General features: G+C 48.4%; 1 protein-coding gene across 1 annotated transcript in view; it reads right to left on the reverse strand.

Moving 5' to 3' along the window:
* Nucleotides 1-15561, reverse strand: part of CAVIN1 (caveolae associated protein 1) — a 49017-nt gene extending 33456 nt beyond the window's left edge. The window contains exon 1 of the mRNA XM_060255761.1: nucleotides 14754-15561. Within this exon, the coding sequence (XP_060111744.1) occupies nucleotides 14754-15176 (423 nt within the window). The 5' untranslated portion in view covers nucleotides 15177-15561. The remainder of the gene's footprint in view (nucleotides 1-14753) is intronic.
* Between the last annotated feature and the right edge of the window lie 4717 nt (nucleotides 15562-20278).

Below are 20278 nucleotides of genomic sequence, written 5' to 3' on the forward strand. Positions count from 1 at the left end.
AACAGAGGGGTGCTGGTCAGGCGCATGAGAGCATGACATGTCTCACTCTGGCTTTCAGAGCCCTTGGGGTTATTCTTCACAGTTAGATTTAAATCTAGGAGAGACCAACAAGATTTTTGCAGTAGGAGCTTTTGAGAGTCATTGTTCCCTTCATCAGATACTTGACACGGTGCTTCTGGATTCAAATCTAGCTGTTCTACTGCAAACCAACATGGCTACCCTCTGAAACCATCCTCATATTTAGCCTCCATCTGTGGCCAAGTCACTGGTGGACATACTAGGTAAGCATTGTTAGAAACTTCTGGACCTTGGCCGTGAGTCCCTGCTGGCATTCCCTCTAACCTATGGAGTCTTGCGAGTAAAAATTCTATTTCGTAAGCTACTGGCATTAAAGTTGTGAGCTACCATATAAGGGAAAGGGAAAGCTACCGTATAAGGGTAAGGGAAACTGAAACATGGGGAAAAGCTACAGCTTGAGTGAGACTGTCAAATTGCATTGGTGTGTGTGTGTGAGTGGGGGGGGGGGTGCTGCACAGTGCACGGACCCCCAGATTTCTCATTCAGGTCTTGCCCTTCCATCCGTTCCTCCCACAAGTGGCACAAACAAATGTTCCAGACACACAACCACTAATGCAAATGGTAGGGTTGCTAACCTCCAGGGGGCAGCTGGAGATCCCCTGAGATTACAACTGATCTCTAGACTACACAGATCAGTTCTTCCTGGAGAAAAGAGCTGCTTTGGAAGGTGGACTCTGTGGCATTATGCTCCAGTGAGGCCCCTCCCCCAAACCCCACCCTTCTTAGGCTCCACCCCCAGATCTCCAGGTAGCTCCCAACCACGCAGGAGCTGACAATCCTAGCAAAAGACCTCCCCAAGCAAAGAACATGAGCTTGAATCGCTCTACACACATGCGGGCTGAACCCTTGGTGTCAAATGAGGAGGGCAGGGGCCAGCAGGCAGTGGTGTGGGGTTTGGTCTTGTGCTTTCAGCGTTTCAGAAGAGGCTTAGTATCATCCACGGATGGCCCAAGGCGGCTGCCTCCCTTTTCCTCCCGCGCTGGCTGAGGCCACGGCACGCTCTCTGGCGAAGGGCCAGAAAGCCAAGTCTCTTCAGAAGGGTCATAGGGGTCACTGTCTTCCGAAAGGTCAAAGGGCGCACTCTCTGGTGAAAAGTCAGCGGGCACGCTCTCTGGTGAAGGTTCGCAGGGCGCACCGCGGGTCCTCTCGGGCTATGGTGAGGAAAAGGAATGATCAGTGCGTGGCAACGGGGGGACCCAGAGGCTTCTGCGGAAGCACAGGGGCGCCAAGCGCGGGCTCGGTTAATTACAGCAGCAGCAAGGACTTGTGAGCAGAGGGGACAGCCATGGTCTTGCTGAAGAGTCCTCTGCAAATAGGGTTGCCAGCTCCAAGTTGGGAAATACCTGCAGATTTTGGAGGAGTGGAGCCTGAGGAGGGCAGGGTTGCGGAATGGAGGGATTTCAATGGGGTATAACACCATAGAGTCCACCTTCCAAAGCATCCGTTTTCTCCAGGTGAACTGATCTCTGTTGTCTGGAGATCAGTTGTAATCCCAGATCTCCAGCGACCCCCTGGAGGTTGGCAACCCTATCTGCAAAAATGGTTTTTACACACACACACACACACACACCCTGACTGGCTCATGCACAGTTTTGTTAATCATTTGTGGCCGATAAGGATGAGAAAGATCATGCATTTGGAAAACACCCCTGCCTGGTGGCCTTGAAACAAACCTGACTTGCCAAAGGCGACTAACTGGAGAGCCAGTTTGGTGTAGTGGTTAAGTGTGCGGACTCTCATCTGGGAGAACCGGGTTTGATTCCCCACTCCTCCACTTGCACCTGCTGGAATGGCCTTGGGTCAGCCATAGCTCTGGCAGAGGTTGTCCTTGAAAGGGCAGCTCCTGGGAGAGCCCTCTCCAGCCCCACCCACCTCACAGGGTGTCTGTTGTGGGGGAGGAAGGAAAAGGAGATTGGGAGCCCCTCTGAGACTCTTCGGAGTGGAGGGCGGGATATAAATCCAATATCTTCATCTACCTCACAGGGTGTCTGTTGTGGGGGAGGAAGGTAAAGGAGATTGTGAGCCCCTCTGAGACTCTTCGGAGTGGAGGGCGGGATATAAATCCAATATCTTCTTCTTCTTCTAAGCACATTGGTGTTTCAGGGCTCTCAACCTCTGGCTCCCCAAGCTGACTGCAGCCCACCATTCAAGCATTACGGCCTCCTGCCGCTTTACAACCCCACCCTGTTTTTACAGTCCAGAGCCTTTCTTCCTGGGCTTTCACATTTTCTTGAGAATTCTTGCAATCTTTCTTTCCCATAACTGGTGAGCCACTTCTTTAATGTAACCACACATGCTTAAACACAGTTTGAGTCCAGCAACACCTTTAAGACCAACAAAGTTTTATTAAAGGTGTAAGCTTTTGCAGGGCTTATTTTGTAGAAAAAGCCCAGCAGGAACTCATTCGAATATTAGGCCACACCCCCTGATGTCACCGTTGTTTCACACGGCTTTTTTGTAGAAAAGGCCCATCAGGGACTCATTCGCATATTAGGCCACACCCTCTGGTGCCAAACCAGCTTGCGTTCCAGCTCAAAAAAAGCCCTGAGCTTTCGCGCATAAGCACTTATTCATGCTTGCACACAGAAGCTCATTGCTGGAATAAAACCTGTTGGGTCTTAAAGGTCCCATTGGACTCAAACGTTGTTCTGCTACTCCAGACCAACATGGCTACCCACCTGAAACTATCCACGCTTGTGCCTGTTTGCATCTGTTCAGATACTCTTGGTTGTGCAATACAAGCAAGCGCTCCTATCAGATCTTCGGGCATGGGAAGGAGCTCAGAAGACAAGGAGGCTGTGTTTCTAGAGCTGTTACAACTTGTAATGGATCAGATGAGTTTTGAGTTCAGCTACATACTTGAAAATGACTTTTGTTCATGCAGATCTGGCTGAGAACAGTGAGGGGAGAGAAGGTAGCTGTAACACTCTCCTTCCCTAATGTTTTCCTGGTGAACAAAGCAATCCCTGAGGTGCTTTTCCTCTGCTGGTGGGGTGGTGATGGTGGTGGTAAATGGGTGCCTGCATTTTTCCAAACAGCGATTGTTAATGCTAGAAAGATAATGATAGTTTTTCCTTGGAAGGTAAACTATTTGCTAGTGCATGGGGAACTTGACGTCATCGTCAAAATCAGCTCCTTCCATAGCTCCAAGAAGCCTTTGCTCATTTCTAATCCCATTACTCAACCAGGGACAGAATTTTAATTCAGCTTCGTATTTTGCTGATTAGCCGCACTACTTGCAGCCAGGGATGCCCGCTCGGGACTGGGAAACACCTGGAGATTAGGGTTTGGAGCCTGGAGATGGTGGAGTTTGGGGAGGGGAGGGCTGTCAGCAGGATACAATGCCAGAGTCCACTCTCCAAAGCAGCCATTTTCTCTGGGGGAACTGATCTCTGTAGTCTGAAGATCGGTTGTGAAAGCAGGAGATCTCCAGGCACAACTAGCAATCCCTACTTGGCTTTTCCTCTGAAAATGCATTTATCTGAATTTCTGTCTTGCCTTTGACTCTATCAGGTCAATGGGGAGCTGCTTAAATTATTATTATTTTTTAAATTATCCTCCTTCCAGACGCTGCTCCCAGCGCACGACCAAACCTGCAGAAGGTGGAGGAAGAGGCCCGCACCAACATCATCCCTGAAAGAGTGCAGTCTAAACATCCTGAGGCTTTCCTTTTTCTAAATGTTTAAACTCGCTTTTCCTTCCCCTGAAATGACATACGATCAACAAAGATCTCTGGTCTTTCTCCTGGCTTTCAGGAGGATGGCTGATCAGCTCCAAGGCTCTGGAAAAAGACCACAGGTAGACAGTCAGTTCCCCTAAGACAGCAAGTGTGCAAATGAGAACAAAAGGGTCAACGACTGCCAACTTTTCCACTTGACTTCTGCCCCCAACACACACGGCTTTTGTCCACATGGGACCCACATCCTAGGTAGCCTTTTGGACACATCGCTTCAGAGGGAGCTCTTCTCATTCATCAACAGAAAAGCTGGCGAGATCCCGCCTAATAATTCCACTGCAGGGCGGGGCAAGTGCATGTTTTTGGTCTTATACATAAGACTGTTTCCTGAGATTTCTTCCCAAAAACACTTTTCTTGGGATTGATCCTTTTTTCTAGTTCTAATTCACGGATTCTTTAGTCCAACAAGTCCTTTCTGTGACAAAACCACAAGGCAGCACTAACTTTATTCATAGTGGGAATGGGGTATATGTCCTTCCATTGTAAAGTTGTGCTGCAGTCACTTATTTGATCCTGCAATTACAAGGCTGACTCAGCCTTCCATCCTTCCGAGGTCGATAAAATGAGTACCCAGCTCGCTGGGGGTAAGGTGTAGATGACTGGGGAAGGCAACGGCAAACCACCCCGTAAAAAGTCTACCAAGAAAAAGTCATGATGTGAATTCACCCCATGGGTCAGTAACGACTCACTGCTTGCACAGGGGACTGCCTTTACCTTTTTAATTACCTTCATGCCCTGATCTAGATGACTCAGCCTTGCTTGATCTCAGCAGCTCTTACAAAGCTAACTGGTGTCAGTCATGGTTAATACTGGGATGGGAGACCCCCATGGAGTCCAGGGTTGCTGTGCAGAGGCAGGCAATGGCAAGTCACCTCTGAACAAAAACTCTACCGGGTCACCATAAGTCAGCTGTGACTTGATGGCACTTTCCACTACAAAGCACCATATTTATTGCACCTTCAATATCCATGGCGATTTATGAAACAAATAAGCAGAGAAGACAATTTCCTGCCCCAAGCAGCTGGCGACTGAAAGACAAAAGGCTTGTTCTTTTCTCCTTTTACGCGGTTTTATCTTAGCTTGCATACGAACGGGAAATGTCCATGTTCCTTAATCTCTCTTGCTCTGGCTAACTGACGGCTACGCTGTTCGGTACATCTTGACAATATAAACGGCATTCCAGCAGGGCCAAACTTCTAGCCGCAGCTGCTTTAAAATAAAACAAGCGCAGCGACACGTTAAATCATAAATCATCAGATTCCGCCGTCTGCAAGGGATGAGAATTACCAAGCATCTGGATTGTGCAGAAGAGAGGCGGAGGAAAGTCACTTCGACTGTACTTTGCAAGAGACCAGCGATTAGCGTGAGATGCTGTCAATTAACTGGAGCTGGTGGGAACCACGGAGCCGAATTCCACGAGCTTCACTTGGGAACTGCAGCTTCGAGGTCATCAGTGATACCAAAAATAGATGGGAGAGAACAATCCTATAGCTGACTCCCGGGGGAAGGTCTCACCATATCCTTATAGGGTCTTCTGCAGCTTTGAGATGGATTTTTTCTTTAAGGGGGAAACTTGTTTTACAGAATCACCTGGCAACACTTAGAAGCTGCAGATGTTCTTCTCAGGGACCAGAACGGCTGCATTGTGTCAGGATTGTCAGCCTCCAGATGGCACCTGGAGATCTCTCACTAACACAGTTGGTGTCCAGATGACCGATATCAATTCCTCCAGAGAAAATGGTTGCTTTGGAAGGCGGACTCTATTATGGCATCATATCCCTTTAATGTGCCTCTCCTCCCCAAACCCTTCCCTCCTCAGGCTGCATTCCCCAAATCTCCAGGTATTTCCCAACCCAAAGTTGGCAACCCTAGTCAAACTTCAACAGGATGCAGTTTAAACTGGGTTATGCACAGAGGGGTGCCACTGTGTGATTGTGCAGCCTGGGCCTAATCATGAATTCTCTGTTTTTGCTTACAGAGTGAACGGGACTATAGATCCTGGACTGAAGGCTAAGCATCATTACAGCTACATCATTACGCAGCACAGAATCTTGAAAACTTCAGTGGGATTGTCGATTTCTAGCCTTTGTGGTTCTAATGGGAAGCTCAGAAATGTGCTGGCAACCCCTCAACAAGACGTTACTGAGCCAGAGGGGCTGTGGGTTCATAGGGTTACCAACCACCAGGCTGGGGCTGGAGATCTCCTGGAATTACAACTGATCTGCAGACTACATAAAATAATCATTAATTTATATGGGTTTTTTTTTTAAATTCCACTTCCGGAGAAAATGGCTGATTTGGAAGGGGGACTCTACGGCATTATACCCTGCCAAGGTCCCTCCCCTCCCTAAACCCCACTCTTCCGGGCTCCACCCTCCAATCTCCAGGTATTTCCAAACCTGGAGTCGGCGACCTTACTTCTGACAGCCAAGGGTAACAGCTGCATTCCTTATTGTTTGCTCTTCCATCTCCTTACAATCCCCTGCAAAATAAATAAAACAAATACTCCACCCCCTTGTCATCCACTGCGCTTTAGTTTAGAGAAAATGTCTGACACTGCTCCAAAAGTCAAATGTGTAAGGATTTCTAAGTACACCTGGTAACTGCGTCTGGAGTAAGGACCCTAAATCACAATACCTGATCCCCTCGTCTGATAAAACGTGCTTAGAGAGCACACAAAAGCTTACATTCTAAATAAAACTTGGTTGGTCTTAAAGGTGAAACTTGACTCCTGCTTTATGCAGACCCTAAATCTATGTAAGACTTGTTATTAAACTTCACCAAAATATCTTTGGCTTGGTCTTGATGAAAGATATTACATGCCTTGTGTTTTGGGATTTTGCTACGAACCACCACGCTTATTTCTTTTCAGATTGTAGGCAGAGACTCAAGGGCACCACCGGGCTCTCTCCCCACCAGTTCTAAGATCCCGTCAGGATCTTTTAAAAATGTGAAAAGATTCTCCACGTTGCATTAGCAAGGCAAGCACAATTCCTTGAACGCACATGAAAGGAGAAACGAGGAACGCTATCATTTGAGAATGCACGAAGAACAAAATGTGCCTTGTTGGTCCTTAAGGATGGCTGGCCCTGAAAAGGCTTTGGGGGTGGATTTTAAACGATTCAAGGCTGCTCTTCAAAATACAAGTGGTGTTTCCAGAGCATAAGTTCAGAACATTTAAAGGAGAAATGACCACTCTCTCATTCCAGGATAAAAGCCGAACCCTGGAGGTTCTGTTTTCGTGGTCACGAAGGGCCAGTTTACAGTCGTTACATATACCATAAGCGTGCAACTAGGATGTTTCATGCACACACTTGAAAATGCAAAGAGGCCAAATGTAGGTCTGCAAATCACCATCTGTTGGCACTTCAAGGTGAGCTATTTCAAATGTGGTTTGTGCAAAAGTTCAAATGGGGATAAAGCTGGCATTCCATCATTTAAAGGGGTGGGAGCAATCTCAAAATTATTTAATGCTGAGTAGATAAGTGTTCACCATGCTGCAGGTTTCCTTCTACCCACATGAGCACACAGCCATTTTCAGAGTGAGTTGTAAAGGGACAGGCGTCCTGTGTCATTGGTACAATATCAACAAGCTGGATTTTACTGCAGTAATATAACAGCAGACCTGGGCTTTCCTGCTTCCCCAGAAAAGACAGCTTTGGTCCTCCAATCAGGGTTGCCTGCTTGGGATTGAGAAATACCTGGAGATTTGGGGGTGGAGCCTAAGGAGGGTGGGGTTTGGGGAGGGGAGGGACTTCAATGGGGCAGAATGCCATAGAGTCCACCTTCCAAAGCAGCCACTCCCTCCAGGAGAACTGATCTCTACCACCTGGGGATGAGTTGTAATCCCAGGAGATCTCCACCACCTGGAAGCTGACAACCCTTCCTTCAACAGTGCTGCCATGTGCAAGGACACCCTCCTCACTGGTGCATGCTGATCCCCTGTGGCTGCAAAACATTAATCTACATCCTGTTACGTTCACGGGGTCACACCCCTACAGAGAGCTGTGATAATAGCTTCTGAAGTAATCTGCCACCGTTGATGTGGGTGATAATAATAATTCTTCCACAGCCCAGCGATAAGCTTGCATGGCCTTGAGAACCTAAAATAACCACGCCCACCATCCCCAGGCAGAAATCCCCCAAATCTCAAATCCGAGATTGAATGCGCAGCTGGGAAACTGCAGGACGGCATGAACCTTCCTGCAAATTATAACGAGCTTTTTTTTTTTTTTAGTATTTATCAGAGCAGCCCAATCCTCGGTCCCGCTTTGTGGTGTGCAGAAGAGAGGAATTCTGAAATAAAACAAACCGTGCCAGGCAGGGCGAGAAGCATCCAGAGCTACGAGAGCAGGCTGACCTCAGTAGGAAAAAATTCCCTTTTGAAAGCGAATCTATTTTTCCTCCTCCATTGTATACAGAGAAACATTTTTGCAAGGGGGCAAAGTTCTGGAACAGGCACATCCCCAGCTTTCCCCAGGGCCCCTGCAGTCATTGTGCTACGGAGCTGCCTGCTGGGGAGGGAATCTCTTTTGCCTGCAGCCTGCCCGGCTAAGCTCAGTGGGAAGCCTTTGTTCTTCACAGCTATAGTAGGGAATATAGCTGGCAATTCCCCAGAATTACAGCTCACGTCCTAGCTACAGCTGCCGGTTCACCTGGAGAAAATGGATGCTTTGGAGGGTGGATTCGGTGGCATTTTGCCCCCCTGAGGTCCCTGCCCACCCCAGACTCCATCCTCAAATCTCTGGGAGCTTCCCAACTTGAATCTGGCCACCCTACCCGCAGCTCCCAGAGATGGCCAGGGGGCACCTGGCAACCCACTGGGGGGTGGGAAAAGTGGCTAGATCCAGGTTGGGAAGCTCCTGGAGATTTGGGGGTGGAGCCTGGGGAGGGCAGGGACCCTCAGGGAGTACAATGCCATCAACCCCCCTCTCTCGGCAGCCACTTTCTCCATGGAACTAATCTCTGTAGTCTGGAGCTGAGCTGTAATTCCCGGTGATCCCCAGTTCAGAATCACAGAGATTGGTGTAGTGGTTAAGTGTGCGGACTCTTATCTGGGAGAACCGGGTTTGATTCCCCACTCCTCCACTCGCAGCTGCTGGAATGGCCTCGGGTCAGCCATAGCTCTCATAGACCTTCTTCCCCTGTAGTGGTTAAGTGTGCGGACTCTTATCTGGGAGAACCGGGTTTGATTCCCCACTCCTCCACTTGCAGCTGCTGGAACGGCCTTGGGTCAGCCATAGCTCTCGTAGGAGCTGTCCTTGAAAGGGCAGCTGCTGTGAGAGCTCTCTCAGCCCCACCCACCTCACAGAGTGTCTGTTGTGTGTGTGTGTGTGGGGGGGGAGGTAAAGGAGATTGTGACCACTCTGAGATTCAGAGTATAGGGTGGGCTATATAATATCTTCTTATTCGAGTTGCAAGGGGCCATGGAGGCCATCTAGTCCAACACCCTGCTTTTCATGCAGGATCAGCCTAGAGCATTCCAGACAGAGCATTTGTCCAACTGCTGCTTAAAGACTGCCAGTTTGTCACAACCTGGATTTGGCAACCCTACCATTCCCTGGTGGCACTGGAGAAGAGCTTGGGGCACCTTGGTGGGTGGGTGGCAGGAGAGGAATATGGGCAAAGGAACCAATGGCTGTGACTCCTGGTAGATGGCTTGGGCCTCAGCAGTTCTCCCCCCGCCCCCACTTCCAGTATGGTGACACCAGCCCTGTGGGTGAGTGTGTAGTGGTTAAAGGGCTCAGCTGAGGAAACCCATACTGAAATCCCTACTTTGCCATGAGGCTTGCTGGGTAACCTTGGGCTGCTCTCTCTTCAGCCTCCCCTAGCTCACAGGAGATCTGCTCCCGAGTTGCACTATCTGTGTACAGCATTCCCAAGTATGCGGTCTGTGTACAGTGCGCGCTTGGTGGTTCTTTATACATGCATTGATTCATTCTCCATTTAAATCCACCTCTTGTATGGGCAAATTTAAACCTCACATATACCCAGGGCACTGATCCCCAGTTTCATTTGTAAAGTGAATGAGAATTGACATTTTCTTGCAAGTGGAGGTACGCATGTGCCATGCAGGCTGTGTGTGTGTTCACTGTAATGTGTGAAATGGGCTGCTGTTGTTGGGAGGATAAAATGGGGAGTTCCATGTTGGAAGATGGACTAAAAAGCGTCGAGGGTGGAACTACAGGCCTGGAGATCTCCAGGTATTACAACTGATCTCCAGGTGACAGAGAACAGTTCCCCTGGAGGAAACTGCTGCTTTGGAGAGCAAGGCACCTTTCTGATGTCCATCTCCTCCCCAAGCCCCACCCTCACCCAGCTCCACCTCCAAAATCTCCAGGTATGTGCTAATCCAGAGACGGCAATTCTAAGTGGGATGGTCAGATACTACATAAATAAATACAAAAGGACTTGCAAATTCATAGCTCATTTGCATCCCCTTCCCGCAGTCGTTCTGTAACGACACTGTTATATTGCCTTCATTATCACAGGCTGAAGAGCTGGCTGCGATCAGTCCCGCTTTACCAAAGAAAATAAGACTGGGTAGTCTGTCAAGGGCCACACGCTGGGTCTGAAGGCAGAGCTGGGATTTGAAGCTCACTTTCCAAGGTTTAAAACAAACGGTCCGGCTCCTGAGATACTTGGGCTCTACACAACAGAGAGCTATGGGGTGGCTCCTCTCCGGGTCAGTCGGAATGGAGCAATTGCTAAAACATGGCGTTGGGAAGCAAGAATCCTTGTTTAAGCCCCAGCTTGACCAGACAGCTCATTGGGAGGCTTTGGCCCTCATCACTCAAGACTGACATCTCATGTCATCTCATACCGTGAGGCGAAAATTCCGCTCCCTGGCAAAAAAATGGGAAAAGTGCTGTTAAGCTTCCCCTTCCCCATCTGCATGGTGCTCTTCCTTGGTCAAGACTTGCCTCTCTCTTCTAAGGTTTGGAAATACCAGGAGATTTGAGGGTCAGGCCCTGGGAGGAATCCCGGTAGGCTATCATGTCATGCAGCCTGCCTTCCAAAGCAGCCATTTTCTCCAAGAGAAGTGAAATAAAAGTTTTCAAATAAACAAGTAATAAGCAAATTATGTACTCTAGAGATCAGCTGTAATCCCAGCTCTTCAGCCCCCACCTCGAGGCTGGCAACCCTACTCCCCCCCCAAAAAAGGCCCTGCTCCTAAACTAGCAGTAATGAGATTAGAAGATGATGATGATATTGGATTTATATCCTGCCCTCCACTCCGGATCTCAGAGCGGCTCACCATCTCCTTTACCTTCCTCCCCCACAACAGACACCCTGTGAGGTAGATGAAGATATTGGATTTATATCCCGCCCTCCACTCCGAAGAGTCTCAGAGCGGCTCACAATCTCCTTGACCTTCCTCCCCCACAACAGACACCCTGTGAGGTAGATGAAGATATTGGATTTATATCCCGCCCTCCACTCCGAAGAGTCTCAGAGCGGCTCACAATCTCCTTTACCTTCCTCCCCCACAACAGACACCCTGTGAGGTAGATGAAGATATTGGATTTATATCCCGCCCTCCACTCCGAAGAGTCTCAGAGCGGCTCACCATCTCCTTTCCCTTCCTCCCCCACAACAGACACCCTGTGAGGTAGATGAAGATATTGGATTTATATCCCGCCCTCCACTCCGAAGAGTCTCAGAGTGGCTCACAATCTCCTTTACCTTCCTCCCCCCACAACAGACACCCTGTGAGGTGGGTGGGGCTGGAGAGGGCTCTCACAGCAGCTGCCCTTTCGAGGACAACCTCTGCCAGGGCTATGACTGACCCAAGGCCATGCCAGCAGGTGCAAGTGGAGGAGTGGGGAATCAAACCCGGTTCTCCCAGATAAGAGTCCGCACGCTTAACCACCACACCAAACTGGCTCACAAACAGAAAGATGATAATAATGACAATTGGAAACATTGTTCTGCCTGATTACTGAATCACTGAAGAATAACCTTATGGATGTGATTAAACCAGACCCTCTCCGTTCCCTAGAAATCCATGCTCCCGATTACCATGAATTTCTCCTACAAAACTCAACAAATGTAATGGTTACATTCATGGCGCGATGGGAGCAACACCGGGCTGGAAACCACATCATACGAATAACTGAAACTGTGAATCGTGCACCTGCGAGTGGTGAGGGTCTTTGTATTTATTGTATTGCCTTTTTGGCCAAATGACCAAACCAGAATTAAAGCAGAGGGATGCAACATTTGCATGGTCAGAGAGATTTTATCTGATCAGTATCCAGCAAATGCTCATAGCAAGCTGCTGCTGCTGCTATGGCTTGCAGACTGATTTTGTGCATACTTACTTGGAAACAAGTCCCACTGAATTCTACAGGGTTTACTCCCAGATGAGCATGCACAGAATTGCAGCTTCAGTACTTATATTACAGCAACCTTTCTGAGCCTGCAGGCGCATTTGGAATTCTGACCCGGTATGGTGGGTTCAGCCACAAAATGGCTGCCACAGGAGGTGGAGTCAGCCACAAAATGATGGCCACGGCTTAACTTAAAGTAACGCGCTGTAGATCCTTGTGCTGTGGAGGCAGCAGCTGCCAAAGTGACATTTTAAAAAAATCTACACAGCCAATCACATCTCCGATAGACAATCAGAAGCCTTGCTGGGCAACAGCCCTACCTAGCCCCACCCGACTCCTAAAAACACTTGGCAGGTGCTAGAAAAGGTGTTGATGGGCACCACATATATAGCATTTTAGATTAAATCCAAACCCACGTCCTAAATCGCCATCTCCAAAAGATGCATGCTGGGTGCACGCTTAGTTAACCAAGTCAAGGCTTGGATGTGATTTGACTTGCTTGCTTAGTGAGTTATCTTAACCACAATATTACACTAGACCAGCATCTAACAGAACCACCATCACTGTTCACTTATAAATGCATAGCATGGGAAACTGGACCTGCAGGGTGCTTTAATGATTCTAAGATTTACTATCCTGCAATTCAAGCCGCGTGGCACCTCAGGGCTCTCCTATGTGGCAAGCGTTTGCAAGCTTGCCAATCCTGCTCCCACAAGACCCGGGCGGATTGTGACACTGTCTTGGAATTGCTTTAGACTCCAGTGAAGAAATACCTTATTATTAATATTAATGAAATGTCCTAAGCTATGCTGATACAGAACTCCAGATTTTCCTTTCTTTCGGGTGGATCCTTCCAGCTTTTTCATTGGTGCAAGAAGGAGGAGGATCCCCTTTTTGACCCTTGAAAAAGCTGTGCTGGGGATCACAGAAAAAGCCTTGCAGGATGGGGTTGCAGTGAGGAAGTGAACAGGGCAAGAGCTGCCCCTCTTGCATCAGTGGACAAGTCAGTAGCACTCACCCAGCCAATGTTCCCTCTAAGCTGAGTTAGCGTGAGCTAGCTCACAGATTTTTAGCCTCCAGCTCGCACATTTTTGTCTTAGCTCAGGAAGGATGACCCCAGAGCACACTAATTCATGCAGCAGCTCACAATGCCAGTAGCTCACAAAGTAGAATTTTTGCTCACAAAACTCTGCAGCTTAGAGGGAACATTGGAGCCAGCCCTTATTTTCTTCTCTTTCCTTTGCTATGCCTTTAACAGCTGTTTTTTTTCCCCAACCAGTACGTGTGGAGGGGCTGAATCGTCCCCACCATGATCCATACCGCTTCCGTTAAGTGTATTTATAAACCTGGTAGTTCATAATCCTTCTATATTGGAGTATTCCCGCCTTTGAGGCATGATATAATTGGGAATGCCCAAGCTGTGAATCAGAGGGCTATATCGGTCAGCTACTTGTCAGATTCCTCTGCCAGACATAACTAGATCCCCTTTCACGTTGCGGTAGTAAGAAATGCAGTAACGTTTCTTCTGCTGTTTTTTTGGGGGGGCAGAATCATGCAGGCCTTTTTGACATTTGTCCTGCTGACACGGGTTGACGCAGGTTCCCCTTTTTCCTTGCGAAGCCCCACTTCCCCTTCCACTGCAGGCCTCAAAGCTTGGACCCCCGCAGCAGTGGGAACCCAGCTCGGGGCTGCCTATTTTTGTTCGTTTGGTATTATGAGATCCAAAGACAGGCCTGGGGGAGCATGCTGGGAACACGGACGCCAAGCAGAACAAAGCAGCCTCTCACACGGAAACTGTGAAAAGCTCCAGGACACCGAGGGTCACGAATGAAAGAATCCGCAACCCACGCCGCATCGGATTTAATTTTTCAAGCAAAGCAGCAAATGCACACACACGGCACAATGTTGTCACACATCCTTCACGAGGAGAACTGAAATTCTGCTTGCTTGTGAAAGGGCAGACACTAGAGAAGCTGTATCTTCATTCATTGTAACTTGAAGGACACCACTTGACTCTCTGTCTCCATACGTAACAATGGGCTGTACGTGCCCTGTTACAATTATGAACAAGGTGTGCATTGGTGGGGAGGGGCCGCCTAAAGCCAGCTTTGCAATTAGGGTTGCCAGCCCCACCCCCGGCCACCAGCAGAGGAAGGGGGGTAGGGTTGCCAAATCCAGGTTGGGAAACTCCTGGAGATTTGGGGATGGAGCCTGGGAAAGACAAGGACCTCAGTGAGGTACAAAGCCATAGAGTCCACCCTCCAAGGCTGTCATTTTCTCCAGGGGAACTGATCTCTGCAGTCTGGAGATCAGCTATAATTCCAGGGGGTGCCCAAATCCCACCGAAAGGCCGGCATCCCTCTCTTAGCAAAACTGGAAGCAATATGCCTTAACTTTCAATGCCTTCTCTCTCTCTCCAAGATTCCAGTGATGAGAGAAACCCAGAAAGACCTATATATGGTGTGCTGAAATATGGGAGTCTTGGGAAGTCCTGTTTGGAGGGGGGAGGGAGGGTCAGAGGTGCCATCGGGCTTCAGGGCCTTCAGCAGCGACTGCAAACGAACAACCTCACAAGAAGAAGAAGAGCTCAAAAGAGGTCTTCTTACCTGGTAGATCATGACTTTGAAGTTCCTGCGCTTCAGCAGCTCCGCCTCGTTCGATTCCAGCTTCTTGATCTGCCCGCCTTGCTTCTCCAGGTTCTGCCGGACGGTCTTCACGTTCACGCTGACCTTGCGGACCTTCTCCAGCATCTTGTTGACGGTGTTGCTGGTGGTGGTGTGGGCCTTGGCGAGCTTGGCCAGCTCCCCTTGGATGCTGGCCACCACCCCGTCCATCTCCTGCTGCCTCTCCTCAAGCTGACTCTGGGTCAGCTGGATCTGGTCGACGGCCCCAATGATCTTGTCCAGGAGGGTAAGCACCATCACGCCATTGATCTGGTCAGACTTGATGGGCTCCTCGCCGGCGGGCTCCTCGGAGGCCTCGGAGGGGGCCGCAGGCTGCTCGACGATCTGAAGGGCGGTTTCTGCCATGATTGCTCCGGCGTCCCGATGAGCAGAGCCTGGGGAAGTTTTGTCACCAGAGGGTCAAGCGAAAGAGGGAAGGCGAGACAGAATCTGAGATCTCTCTCTCAGAGCTGGGAGGCGAGCCAGAAGCTGAGAGCGCAGCGCGTGGATGTGTGCTTCAATTGAAATGGCACAGCCTTTGCCAAGCTGTCCGGGGAAACTGTCCTGCAAAATTTTCCAGGCTCCCGAGCCATTGGCTGACTCCACCTCGGCTGGAGGAAAGGAGCCTCTTGCCAAATGCCTGGCTGCCCCACCCCTTTTTTTTCTGAAATGATTAAAATAGTTGGAGAGGAGGCCAACAGCGCTAGCATGCAAGCTCGGGCAGGGCTCGCTCACTCCACGCTTTTGGAGGAATGCAAAAAAAAAAGTTCAGCCTCTGCTTTTGCAAAGTTGAAAGGCAGGGAGGGATTCCTCACAAATATGTTCAGGGAATCCACCCGGGAGGAAGAAGAAATAAAAACGCTCTGTGTAAAGCAGCTGGACAGGCTGTTGCTGTTTTGCGCATAACCGCAAATGTTCGAGAGCGGCTGGCTGGAAACAGCTGCACAGAGGACGCACAGCTGGGATAGCTCAGAGACCTCTGTCTTTAGCTGGGCCTGCACAAGCTGTTCAGGTTTCCTTTTAAAGGCACGGAACAACTGCGGGCGCGCGTCGCTCCGATCACTCAGCACACACTGCTGGCTCTGCTGCTCTGTGCCCACAGTGATGCGTTCACAAGAACGAGCGTGTCTTGAGACACGTTTTTGTTTATGTGTGATGTATATACACAGAGGAGGAGGAAGATTCTGGTTGTCTTCTCGCACAGTCAGTGAACAGGTTCTGACAACAAGGGTGACATTTTCCAGTGGCACAGCTAGACGGCAGTCATTTCCAGCGTCCTCTTCTAATAATCTGGAAACCGATGGAAGCTTCAGAAGAGAAACATGTTAGCATGCAAGAACTCCTGCTCTCGATATGAAGCAACAAGGCAGCTTATTGACAACCTGTTTTGCAAGCCAGACAGATAAAGCTGTTGTCTTAGTCTGATTTAGGCGCCTCTGGATCGCTGCCCCTTGGCCTCTCCTTGTGACCAGCAAGAACATGGGAGGGTACAGTGGCTGGAGTCTTGGACTCAGCTGTGATAACGTGTGTGTCCAAATTCCTGCTCAGCTATGGAGCTTGCTGGGTGAGTCACTGGGTGTTCAGTGGGTGCAGTGCACGATTGTGTTAGTGCCAGGGAGTACCATGGCGACCGTAAACCTGCCGGACTTCCAAGCTTCAGCGCCAAATCCAGCTTTGCAACTGATTGCAACGATGGGATGGAGAATGCATGCCCCAGGTCTAGATTTTGGGAAGGCTGCCAGTTAGCCTTGCTGTGGAAATAGGATTGGCGCCCTCCAGGTGAGGCCTAGAGATCTCCCGGGATTACAACTGATTTCCAGGCTACAGAGATTATGCTGCTGAGAAAATGGCAGATGCGAAGGGTGGACTCTACGGCATTATATCCCACTGAGGTCACTCCCCTCTTCAAACTGCACCCTCCTCAGGATTCGCTTCCAAATCCCCAGAAACTTATGAACATATGAAGCTGCCTTATACCGAATCAGACCCTCGGTCCATCAAAGTCAGTATTGTCTACTCAGACTGGCAGCGGCTCTCCAGGGTCTCAAAAGTTGAGATTTTTCACGCCTACTTGCCTGGACCCTTTTCAGATGGAGATGCCGGGGACTGAACCTGGGACCTTCTGTTTACCAAGCAGATGCTCTACCACTGAGCCACCGTCCCTCCCTCAAAGGAATTTCCCAACCCAGAGTTTGTAACCCTACCTAGATACATGACATTCTTCTGGCAGCCAGGACAGCAAAAATGCTGTGGTTTTGTCCCTCAAAACCAGCAACTGCATAGGGCCATGGTTTTCACTAACTGAGTATCTGCTGCAGAATAAATATATACCAAATAATCCGTTATGTGAAAAGTTGATTTATTTTTAAAAGAAAAAACAATATACGTATATGACCTCTGAAAAGCAACGCTCTGTACTACGATTGATCATTACTGTTTATATTTTCTTTTGGTTATGTTTTGTATATATGAGAAATTCAATAAAAACTGAAACGAGAAAAAAAAATGGGAACCCCCCCCCAGCAACTGCTGGTCCAAGTTCTTTTACTTTTTATGCACCTTAAAATAAGAGCAACTTCTTGGTACCGCCCCCCATAAAAAACTTCTAAAAGCAACACTGTGAAGCTTCCCTCCTCCATCTTCACATGGCACAATATCCAGAGTTTGATTTTTAAATGTCACATATACAAATGTCCAAGGCTCCAAGAATCTGCCTGCCATCCCCTTTCTCATAGGATGGCGTGTCTCACTTAAACCTGGGGTTCAGCTGATGGGTCAAATATTATCAAATATAACAAACGCATATAAAGCACAGATTTTTCTAAAATGCAAAAAAAAAAGCATAAAAAGAATTACACTAAAGGAGAGCCTTCTAGGAGATCCCAGTGGTCTCCAGAAGCTTTATGGAGCTCTGTAATAGGGCGCATGGAGGCCTCACCACACCACTGGTAGGCACTGCATGATTCCTAGTACATATTTAATCCCATCGTTCTTTTGGAAAAGGCAATGACCTATTATGCATGGGTGCTTTGCACTGCTTTTGCCATGCGTGCCCAGAGGGTTTTCTTTTTCATTCTGCATTGTTCTTCCTCCTTTCAAGCACTTAGTTCACTTTCTGTTCACTTTTTCTCTGGGTTTTCTGAGAGTGTTTTTGTGCTGGTTTTTCTCTTGCTTTGCTTCCTGCCCCTCAAAGGCCACTCCCATGCCCACATCCAGGTTGTTCCACTCACGCTGTATCTTCTGCTATTTATTGGCGTGCCCATTTTAATTTTTTTTTAAACAAGTGGCACGAGTCTAGTAATGTGAGATTATTGCTAGTCTCAGAATGCTGGGGGGGGGGGGGGGGAAGAAACAACTCTTGGCTGGGCTGCTCTCTTCTGCTGCCTGGTTTAAACCAGCTGGTAGGAGAAGGCAGCACAGAGGTGTGCCTGAAGGTGGTTGCAGAATAAATAAACTGATGCTTTGGAGAATGTTGCACTGTACCCTGCTGAAGACCCTGTCCTCTGCTGCATTACATCCCACTGAGGTCCCCATCCTCCATTCCTAAATCTCCAGGGGTTATACCCAACCTGGATCTGGCATGTATTTTTTCCTCCAAGTGGAAAGAGTAAAACTTAAAAAAAGAAAGGCCCTCAGGACAAAGTGCTCCTGGGCATATGCATACAGTTCCCCCTTTATAGACGAAAGGTCACTTCTTCTCTGAAGGATGGAATCTGATTTATTTATTCATTTCATTTATACCCTGCCTTCTCCCTAGCGAAGAACCAGAACAGCGTCCATCGTTCTCTTCTATTGATCCTCAAAACAACTTGCTGAGGTAGGTTAGACCAGGAGAATATGACTGGCCCAAGGTCACTCAGAGCACTTCTGTGGCAGAGTGGAGATTTGAACCGAGGTCTCCCAGACTCTAGTCTAACCACTACCCCATGGTGGTTGCAATCCCCCGTGTCATCTCTTCAGCTTGATTGGAGTGACAATGGTCCTGTCTGAGTGGGAGGCCCAGAGTGCCATGATAAACAGTCATTCTGTTTAGGAGAAGTTCAGGCTGTACTGAGCTTTCTGGTTTGTTTGTACGGTGTAATGGCTTTTCCAAGCAAGATGCAGAAATTCCAGTGGCTCCCTCTATAATGTCCCCCTTTGGCTGTGGGTTCCCAGGTTAGAGTATTCACTCAGGCATTTGTTCTTGGTTCCATTCAGCAGAGACAAGCTGGCTGAAAACATCAGCCATTTCTTTGCAAAGAGACAACGCCAACCACCAACATCTTCAGCTAACATAAAAACTGGAAACAAACAAAAACTCTACCCAATAGGACCAAACTAAATCACATAGATATTAGGGGAGGAGCAGACTGTTCCATTATATACATACACACATAAATATTCCACACTCTCTCTCATGATTTATGAGCGTTAAGAGCATAGCTAAATGATACATGAAAGAGAAAAGAGAGGCTCACAGAGATCTGTATATTCCAGAAGTTAATCCAGCAAAATGTCTGAAATCTTGTTTACCTACACTGAGCCAATAATATACCGAGTTCGGTACAAGGTGCTGGTCATTACCTTTAAAGCCCTATATGGCCTAGGACCTGCCTACCTGAGGGACCGTCTCTCCCCACATGTTCCCCAGAGAGTACTGAGATCGGGAACCCAAAATCTTCTCTTTGTCCCCGGGCCAAAGGAAGCCCGCTTGAAATCTACCAGAGACAGGGCCTTCTCTGTAATGGCCCCTTCCTGGTGGAACCAGCTGCCGGAAGAGGTGAGGGCCCTGCGGGACCTTGCCCAGTTCCGCAGGGCCTGCAAGACAGCCCTTTTCCGGCTGGTTTATAACTAACCGGCACTGGAAACGGAGTGTAGTTTTATGAGACTGCTGTATGTTTTTTAATGTTTTTAACTGTTTAAAATGTTTAAATTTAAAATTATTATGTTAGATTTTATATGCTGTAAGCCGCCCTGAGCCACTTGGTGGGAAGGGCGGGATATAAATCATAAATAAACTAAACTAAACTAAGCAGAGCTAGGCCTAGTATCAATAAAAGCATACACAAGGCATTCATTCTTGATTGGTTATGATTACGAAAGATAATCACCATCTAAAATGCTCACTCCCTGGCAATCGCTCCAGACAGTGTGCAGCATAAGAGGAGGCGCATGATCTGTCTGCTGCTGAGATGTTGACAACCATTATTTATGAAAGCACTTACAGGGGAATTAAAAACAGAGGAATAGATCTAAAGAGCTTTTCTTCTGGGGGCATAGGAGGAGGAGAGGGTTCTTTTTGCTGTGCAAACAACTATGGGACCTGGCAGTATCAAGGCATGTGGTATGGGGGCCTGCAGTAAGGAGGGGAGTTGAGTGAAATGGAATGGAAAAGCTGGCTGGATCCAACCCAGAAATCTTATTCCGATCTTAGAATGATTCAGACCATTTTCTGAATTTTTTTTACACAGATATTTCAGAAAATGACA

The sequence above is a fragment of the Heteronotia binoei genome, chromosome 15, assembly GCF_032191835.1.
Source record: "Heteronotia binoei isolate CCM8104 ecotype False Entrance Well chromosome 15, APGP_CSIRO_Hbin_v1, whole genome shotgun sequence".
Taxonomy (NCBI): Eukaryota; Metazoa; Chordata; class Lepidosauria; order Squamata; family Gekkonidae; genus Heteronotia; species Heteronotia binoei.